This window comes from Rhagoletis zephyria, unplaced genomic scaffold (assembly GCF_001687245.7).
Source record: "Rhagoletis zephyria isolate East Lansing unplaced genomic scaffold, Rhagoletis_zephyria_1.1 Rzeph_scaffold_00644, whole genome shotgun sequence".
Taxonomy (NCBI): Eukaryota; Metazoa; Arthropoda; class Insecta; order Diptera; family Tephritidae; genus Rhagoletis; species Rhagoletis zephyria.
The window spans coordinates 190,127-200,163 of NW_016157728.1; the positions used below are offsets into that span (position 1 = coordinate 190,127).

General features: G+C 36.3%; 1 protein-coding gene across 2 annotated transcripts; it reads right to left on the bottom strand.

Moving 5' to 3' along the window:
• Nucleotides 1-8,638: 8,638 nt before the first annotated feature.
• On the bottom strand, nucleotides 8,639-9,778 carry LOC108360856 (uncharacterized). Of its 2 annotated transcripts, none has more exons than XM_017613303.1 (4): nucleotides 9,662-9,778; nucleotides 9,148-9,440; nucleotides 8,987-9,080; nucleotides 8,639-8,742 (listed from the first exon to the last, which is right to left on the bottom strand). In XM_017613303.1, the coding sequence occupies exons 1-3, from the start codon at nucleotides 9,689-9,691 to the stop codon at nucleotides 9,017-9,019; spliced, it is 387 nt and encodes a 128-aa protein (XP_017468792.1). In that variant the 5' UTR covers nucleotides 9,692-9,778; the 3' UTR covers nucleotides 8,639-8,742; nucleotides 8,987-9,016. The 2 variants fall into 2 exon arrangements, with proteins under 2 accessions (XP_017468792.1, XP_017468791.1); XM_017613302.1 differs by having other exon boundaries at nucleotides 9,144-9,440.
• Nucleotides 9,779-10,037: the final 259 nt, after the last annotated feature.

Consider the following 10,037-nt stretch of genomic DNA (forward strand, 5'->3'; position numbering starts at 1 on the left):
TCCATCATTTGTGGTCACTACCATCAATCAAAACAAGCACATCCACGCGCATTTATATCCAATGGTGTTTATTTACACCTTAGAAGTATTTTCGAATGTTCATAAAACTTGGATACTTTGTACATACCCAGCCAGCAAGAAAACGTACATTTTACGAACTTTTTATCAACGACTTTTCATCCAGTTTCTCTTCAAGAAAATATCCAGTTACGAGCTCGATTACGATGATTTTGATGGCTGGGTACGTATATATGTACATATGTATGTATGTGCTTATTTTTATCGCACATAAACTTTTGTGCTTTGTAGGTCTACAAAACGCCTAACAGCTATGATTGTGTCGCCACTTTCTTCTTTATCGACTGCGCTATTAATATTGTGGACTTTATTGAAGCTATTTTTAGGTATGTACCATGATACAAATATTTAAATGTAAAACCGCTCGCTCAATTCGTCCGCCATTGGGTTTTTTTTTTGACGTTTGCTAGCATTTTGAGTTTACTCTCTCGAAATAATTCAAAATAAACAAATGAAAATTTATAATTAGAAAATTTATTTATTCAAATGTGGGAAGAACTTAAAGTTTTATGAGATGCTGGGTTAGCAGTTGCGTTAATACCGTTTTTACCTGCAAGCAAAGCAGTATAAAGTTCTTTCAAGTTCCTGCAATTACCGTGTGTACGCAAAACTTGATCGAGGTTGGTGGTGTTAGGGCAGCGGATTTTCCCAAGTGCCTATGTGCGCTAGGCTCATTTTTTGCCACACAACTTGACCCAAGATAGTTCTTAGCAAGAGTGCAGTGACTTCAAGGTTACATTTGTTTAAATGTATGCCAAAATCTTCGCCTTAGCATGTGGGCAGAAATTCATTACACAATAGCTAACATTTATTTATTTACATATGTACATACATACATACGTATGTACATATCTATGAATGTACATTCAAATTTTAATGTTTCGACAGAAATATATTTCTTTGGTTTGAGTGAAAATAAAAACAAACAAATGAAATGACGTCGAGAGTAATTTTCAAAAGTGCTAGCAAACGTCAAAATTCCCAAAGCTGGCTCTCAGCGATTGTACCTTATAAATATTTTTATCATGGTATGTACATATTTAACTTAATTGTCCCTGTCATGTGGGCAAATGATTTAAATTATGCACGCTTAAGATAAATACATATATAAGCACGAGTGTGTACGACTTATATGAAATTATTTTGGTAATAATTTATTATGTTTGCATAATTTTAACGCTTGCAACTAGGGCAGTTTTTAATGTTGAAAGTTTGCTTAAAATACAAAATCAAATTGCAATTTCGAAACTATATTTTTTTTTGTTTTCAGAATATTGAAACCAGGCGGCATTTGGGTGAATTTGGGCCTACTACTTTATCATTTCAACTATATACGGGGCGAGAAAATGGTTGGCTTTGATTTTCTTCGTAGCCAAACAGGCGTACGCACTAAATAATCATAAAACCCACAATCCATTCTTAAAAGTGAATATGAGAGCTTATTTTGGATTTGTCGCAAGCCAGAAAATCCAGTTGACCGCATTAACGATTAATCGAATTGCGATGATGAATCTTATGAGCTCGTTGATGGAGACGTTGGCAGTAGCAGCAACAATAGTCACTATGAAGATAACTACAGCAATGGTTACAAATACGCATACCAACATCAATAGTATTGGCGGCAAAAGGCGCAAGGTATTATCTTGCCTAACACTTAACTATTAGTCATTTTGCAATCCTAGTTATTTGTTTTTTGACACACGCATAACAAATTCTTCCACATCCCAGTATGCATATGTAAATCAGTATGTATGACTATGTGTTTATAAAAACACAACTCTCTTAATAACAACAAAGTTGTACGAATAATATGCTCTCTTTTATGATCGAGTAGCATAAATATTGAATATTAGGCATATGAAATTGAATTCTTTAACATGGAATATGTTTTTAAGTTTAATTAAAGCATTATGCAAAAGCATAAAACACATGTTGTAATTTTAAGCAAAGTATTACCGGAACCAGAACTATGATTTCAGAATCTACAAAGTCGAAAAATAGTTGGTAGAACACACTTTTCACGAAATTAATGAAATAAAATTTTTACCTGTATTGAAATTAATTGCAAGCAATTTTTTAATTTGGTTGATTTTTCCCTCATAGTCCCATGCATATGATAAAGTTAACTGGATGCAGTTTTTTATTATTTTTTATTTCTCTTGCGTCCATCTCCGATAGAAATACAGTAGGAAATATAATATTAAATAATGCAATTACCGTCATCCCTTGTCAAATTTGGTTTGGAGACAACCCGGTTTTGGCGTTGTGCCATCTTCAGTGTAATTTTTCGTTCTGCATAATTTTTGTTGGTTGCTCGTATTTATACTCCTTGTTAACTACCTCTTTCTTTTGTTAGGTACGTCTTTTTAGTTTTGCAGTGTTTGCGGAGCTCAATAGTTAGATGAATTGTTTCGGCTCGTTTTTGACGGCAGGTAGAAGTCCGTGATTTTTACCCACTTTGTTTTTGCAGTTGGTGTATTCTCTTCCATGTCTGTCCCTAATATTTTTAAGGACAAATAATAAATGAGCAAATAAATACTGCATCGGACGTACTGTTTGAACCTCTAAAACTACTGTACGAGAAGAAAAATTACAACAAAAAAATATTAGGGACAGACATGGAAGAGAATACACCAACTGCAAAAACAAAGTGGGTAAAAATCACGGACTTCTACCTGCCGTCAAAAACGAGCCGAAACAATTCATCTAACTATTGAGCTCCGCAAACACTGCAAAACTAAAAAGACGTACCTAACAAAAGAAAGAGGTAGTTAACAAGGAGTATAAATACGAGCAACCAACAAAAATTATGCAGAACGAAAAATTACACTGAAGATGGCACAACGCCAAAACCGGGTTGTCTCCAAACCAAATTTGACAAGGGATGACGGTAATTCGTTCCAAAATACAAAAAAGTAATACTTGTAGTAAGTGGTAACTTAAATTCCATTTGCTTTTATTATATTTTTTTATTTTGTTTATAAAGGTGTCTTAATACAATTGCATTATTTAATATTATATTTCCTACTGTATTTCTATCGGAGATGGACGCAAGAGAAATAAAAAATAATAAAAAACTGCATCCAGTTAACTTTATCATATGCATGGGACTATGAGGGAAAAATCAACCAAATTAAAAAATTGCTTGCAATTAATTTCAATACAGGTAAAAATTTTATTTCATTAATTTCGTGAAAAGTGTGTTCTACCAACTATTTTTCGACTTTGTAGATTCTGAAATCATAGTTCTGGTTCCGGTAATACTTTGCTTAAAATTACAACATGTGTTTTATGCTTTTGCATAATGCTTTAATTAAACTTAAAAACATATTCCATGTTAAAGAATTCAATTTCATATGCCTAATATTCAATATTTATGCTACTCGATCATAAAAGAGAGCATATTATTCGTACAACTTTGTTGTTATTAAGAGAGTTGTGTTTTTATAAACACATAGTCATACATACTGATTTACATATGCATACTGGGATGTGGAAGAATTTGTTATGCGTGTGTCAAAAAACAAATAACTAGGATTGCAAAATGACTAATAGTTAAGTGTTAGGCAAGATAATACCTTGCGCCTTTTGCCGCCAATACTATTGATGTTGGTATGCGTATTTGTAACCATTGCTGTAGTTATCTTCATAGTGACTATTGTTGCTGCTACTGCCAACGTCTCCATCAACGAGCTCATAAGATTCATCATCGCAATTCGATTAATCGTTAATGCGGTCAACTGGATTTTCTGGCTTGCGACAAATCCAAAATAAGCTCTCATATTCACTTTTAAGCATGGATTGTGGGTTTTATGATTATTTAGTGCGTACGCCTGTTTGGCTACGAAGAAAATCAAAGCCAACCATTTTCTCGCCCCGTATATAGTTGAAATGATAAAGTAGTAGGCCCAAATTCACCCAAATGCCGCCTGGTTTCAATATTCTGAAAACAAAAAAAAATATAGTTTCGAAATTGCAATTTGATTTTGTATTTTAAGCAAACTTTCAACATTAAAAACTGCCCTAGTTGCAAGCGTTAAAATTATGCAAACATAATAAATTATTACCAAAATAATTTCATATAAGTCGTACACACTCGTGCTTATATATGTATTTATCTTAAGCGTGCATAATTTAAATCATTTGCCCACATGACAGGGACAATTAAGTTAAATAAGTACATACCATGATAAAAATATTTATAAGGTACAATCGCTGAGAGCCAGCTTTGGGAATTTTGACGTTTGCTAGCACTTTTGAAAATTACTCTCGACGTCATTTCATTTGTTTGTTTTTATTTTCACTCAAACCAAAGAAATATATTTCTGTCGAAACATTAAAATTTGAATGTACATTCATAGATATGTACATACGTATGTATGTATGTACATATGTAAATAAATAAATGTTAGCTATTGTGTAATGAATTTCTGCCCACATGCTAAGGCGAAGATTTTGGCATACATTTAAACAAATGTAACCTTGAAGTCACTGCACTCTTGCTAAGAACTATCTTGGGTCAAGTTGTGTGGCAAAAAATGAGCCTAGCGCACATAGGCACTTGGGAAAATCCGCTGCCCTAACACCACCAACCTCGATCAAGTTTTGCGTACACACGGTAATTGCAGGAACTTGAAAGAACTTTATACTGCTTTGCTTGCAGGTAAAAACGGTATTAACGCAACTGCTAACCCAGCATCTCATAAAACTTTAAGTTCTTCCCACATTTGAATAAATAAATTTTCTAATTATAAATTTTCATTTGTTTATTTTGAATTATTTCGAGAGAGTAAACTCAAAATGCTAGCAAACGTCAAAAAAAAACCCAATGGCGGACGAATTGAGCGAGCGGTTTTACATTTAAATATTTGTATCATGGTACATACCTAAAAATAGCTTCAATAAAGTCCACAATATTAATAGCGCAGTCGATAAAGAAGAAAGTGGCGACACAATCATAGCTGTTAGGCGTTTTGTAGACCTACAAAGCACAAAAGTTTATGTGCGATAAAAATAAGCACATACATACATATGTACATATATACGTACCCAGCCATCAAAATCATCGTAATCGAGCTCGTAACTGGATATTTTCTTGAAGAGAAACTGGATGAAAAGTCGTGGATAAAAAGTTCGTAAAATGTACGTTTTCTTGCTGGCTGGGTATGTACAAAGTATCAAAGTTTTATGAACATTCGAAAATACTTCTAAGGTGTAAATAAACACCATTGGATATAAATGCGCGTGGATGTGCTTGTTTTGATTGATGGTAGTGACCACAAATGATGGAGCTTTCAACTGAATTTGCTCAGACAACAACTCCAATTGTGATACGGAAATACGCATTTGCAACCAAAGTAGAAATTTACGTACATATCATTAAGTTCATCAAATATTTAAGCTATAGTCTCACCTGTTTGAAATCCCAAGTACCAACAAGCGTTGCCATGGATTTTAATTCCGGCTGACATTTTCAGGTCCTATTCTTTGAGTGGGGATGATGTCGGTGTGCTGATGAATTTCTCATCTTTGCTGTGACTAACCGACACAATCAGCGGTGGCGTTTCTACCTCGCCAGGAGGTGGTGAAACAATGTTTAACACGTGACCGAGAGTATGTGCCTTTAAGATGTAAGTTTACAGGTACGTTGCAAATATGCAGTTGGCGTTGCGATAGCTGGTTCATTGACGCAGTGAAGTCTGGAAATATATTATATCATATTAGGTAATTATATTATCACATAGATTATTATATAAAAGAAACATATATATGTAAATGTAAGTGCGGATATAATACTGGCACTGGTAGGTACTGACTGTGTTTAATGCCTGGAAGCTTGTACTAAGACGTGTGCCTGCTCAATTTCAATTGGATACAATTTCTGAAATATAAATATGATTAAAAGTTTGAACGCAAATAATTTAATATTTAATTTTACCAGTTTAAAGAGTTATTTTATTTAACTTTTTGTAGCGTACCAGCCTTTGCTTTGCCTTCTTCACTTTCAATTTCTTCACAATCAATTTATTTAGGTGGCGCACTCTAAACAGTATCCGGCATTTAAAGAAAAACTGCTTGACGCTGTCTGGAACGTCTACATTAGCTGCTTTGTTCAGAAGGCGCTGCTTTATATTTTTCCAGTGCGCTATTTCCTGTAAATTAACAGCAAGGAATACCGACTCCAAGCTCCTAATACGGTCTATAAAAAGGGGTGAAGGCTTTTCAAGGTACCCTTTCGACACCTGATCGACCCACGTAAAAGTTGCGTTACTGGTGTCTTCGTGCTCACCAATTATATATCCAGCCATATATTCTAGCGCATCGCCATGCAGCACATCAGCATCGCCATGTATCACATCGGTTCCCCCATGGAGCACATCACTGTCGCCTTCTAGCACATCTGGATCGTATTCCAGCACATCGCCATCACCATTGGCGTGAGCGACACTCAGAGCGTAAACGGCCTCTGGTTGTGCTTCCAAAGGCTCTGGTTCTCCTACTTCCTGTTCATCTGGTGCGCTATTTTCGAACACCCCGATTCCACACAACACCTGCGGGTTTGATGTGTTCAGCCCTTCAACAGAATCCTGCTCGGCGTTGCCTGTTTTGTTCAGATTTTCGGCATTACTTGCTGAAAAATAATTCAGAGGGGCTATTCCTAGACGAGTCAGCGACACATATCGTACCGCTATCATAACCTTGCGGTATTAATAACACACGTCAGCCAATTCCGATAGCGATCCGAGTATTGTCGTTAACTGGTTTGAGATTAGGTATACAGGTGTGGATAATATACAATTAAATATACATTTAAAAGATATTTTTTGGCAAACTTACCTAAAATGTATTTTCGGAGCCTGTACCTAAACTCCTTCGGTGTAGGGTGGTCGTTTAATCCTCCCTTGCTTCGTATATTTCCGAAGAAGTGCTCCAGCAAATCTTGATTTAGACGCCGTGTGACAACGTAGTTGAAGTTGTACTTCACTACCACATACTCGTACAACTGTAACAGTGCGTTATTTGTTACCAAAACACCCATTTGAACTTGTATGCTATTTTTGCTAGGGATGATAACATCCGACATGAAATTATTCATTCGTCCCAAAATCTCAAGCTTCCGCTGCATCTTCCGTCCAAATGGTTCCTTTAAGTAAATTATATGCAGGTAATAAGTTGCGAGCTTTATGAAATATTACCTTTCCAGGATAATTGGACGTTTTAATGGAGGAATTGAGCACGTCGTACCAATCGTTCACCAACTAAATTAGTTCAGCTGTCTCAATCGCTTCTTCTATGTCCAACCCCAGATCGTAGCAGCGCAGCATGGCTTTTGCAGTCGTGTTAGAAAGCAACTGTGTCGCCAATTTTGCCTTTTGTCTGCCTGAAATTTTGCGTGAATTATATTAGCTACGGGATTATAGAATAGTTATTATTAACATACTTATCCCTTTTACAGCTAAGTGCTCTTCTGTTAACTTGAATGTTATAGATAGGTCGGATACAGATGTGTACCTCATAACATCAACTATTGCGCGCGTGGTTATTATACGGTCTTTCCAAAAAATCCACTATCAATAAAATTATTTCGGATGAGTTTCAACAGAGCATCCGCAAATGCGAAAACCTTCGCCCCTGGATCAATAGGGTTGCTGAACCGTGGGTGTTCTAATTAATTGTTAATTAGCTCTAGAAAATGTATTAGTGAATTAAATATATACCTGGAGTGATTCCGAGGTCTCTCCAAAGCTTTTGGTTGGATGGGCCCATATCGCAGACCATCGCAAGAACAGGGAAGCCAGCATTTTGCACAGCCGAAATAATCGTATGCAAAGGTTCGACGTTTATTTTACAATCAAAATCGTAACATACTGGCTGCTTCCAGGATTTTAATAATCCAAGCGCCATAACTACTTGAACATAATTTGCCGGCTTCCTGACGAAGTCGTCGGTAAGCTCATACTCAGAAGCTTCTGTGACCTTCATCTCGTCGAAAGCCAGCACACACACTTTTTCGACGGCAGTGAGCTCCTGAATGTGACGCATTAAGTCCAATGCAGCGGATAACATTCCCTCACCACCACTAATTTTACGGTACCACCTTTGAAGTGTGCTTATATGTGGCAGGGGGAAGCCTTTCGCATACAGATGCCTATATGCTCGGGGTCCGGCAGCGTGAATACATATGGCGAATAAATATCGCTCCACGAACATCTAACGTTTTTGTCTACAAAACAAATAAAATCTTATAGCAAATTTACAGAATTTGGTTTAATTTTATACATACCTTTTGCAATCATTTTTCTAATCTGTCCGTCTGTGAATATGGACCGAATGGAAGACATCAAAGATGCATTTTCGTCCAGCTGGGCTTTAAGTTTCGCGTTCTCCTTAAGCAGCTGCTTATTTTGCGCTTTCAAATTGGCAATTGGTTCACATATTTTCCCACCGTGACGGTGACAACTAAAATATTTCAACTTTACCACCTACATGCATCTATATTTTAAGGCTCTGATCTTAAAACATACTTACAAAGGTGGTTTTATAAAGAGCGTTGGAACAGAGTTGGGCATCAAGTGCGTTGGTTGTGCGCCACCAATCAAATCCGAGCTCGCGAAATGCTCCCCGCAAACTACATGGTTTGCTGTGAACGTGATGCCACATGCTCTGTTCCAAAACAAAAAAACAATGGTTTTGAAATTGGAATTTGATTTTGTATTTTAAGCAAACTTTCAACATTTAAAATTGCCCTTGTTGCAAGCGTTAAAATTATACAAACATAATAAATTATTACCAAAATAGTTTCAATAAGGCGTACACACTCGTGCTTATATATGTATTTATTTTAAGCGTGCATAATTTAAATCACTTGCCCACATGACAGGGACAATTTAGTTAAATATGCACATACCTAAAAAGAGTTTCAATAAAGTCCACAATATTAATAGCGCAGTCGATAAAGAAGCAAGGGCGACACAATCATAGCTGTTAGACGTTTTGTAGACCTACAAAAAACAAATATTTAAATGCGATAAAATAAGCACATACATACATACATATATACGTACCCACCCAACAAAATCATCGTAAACGAGCTCGTAACTGGATATTTTCTTGAAGAGAAACTGGATGAAAAGTCGTGGATAAAAAGTTCGTAAAATGTATGTTTTCTTGCTGGCTGGGTATGTACGAAGTATCAAAGTTTTATGAACATTCGAAAATATTTCTAAGGTGTAAATAAACACCATTGGATATAAATGCGCGTGGATGTGCTTGTTTTGATTGATGGTAGTGACCACAAATGATGGAGCTTTCAACTGAATTTGCTCAGACAACAACTCCAATTGTGATACGGAAATACGCATCTGCAATCAAAATAGAAATTTACGTACATATCATTAAGAGCCGGTTGTTCAATGTCTGATTAGCGCAAATCGGAGGTAGAAGCTCCGATTAAGCACAACTACCGCTTATCGATCACATGTCACATGCATGATGTCGAAATCGTCGATAGTGTAGTGGTAGTGATAACCAGACATTGAACAACCGGCCCTAAGTTCATCAAATATTTAAGCTATAGTCTCACCTGATTGAAATCCCAAGAACCAACAAGCATTGCCACGGATTTTAATTCCGGTTGACATTTTCAGGCCCGATCCTTTGAGTGGGGATGGTGTCGGTGTGCTGATGAATTTCTCACCTTTGCTGTAACTAACCGACACAATCAACGGTGGCGTTGCTACCTCGCCAGTAGGTGATGAAACAATGTTTAACACGTGACCGAGGCAGACAACAGCATGAGTTTACTCCCTTCGTACAAACAGTGAGATTCATAGTTAGTTTTGAAATCAATGTTTAGCTGCAGTGTACTCATTTGATTTCAAATATGGCATTGATATACTCTTTCCAAATCAAGTCAAGCGAGTGAAAAATGCTGTTATGAAAAGTAAGTCGAGCAATCG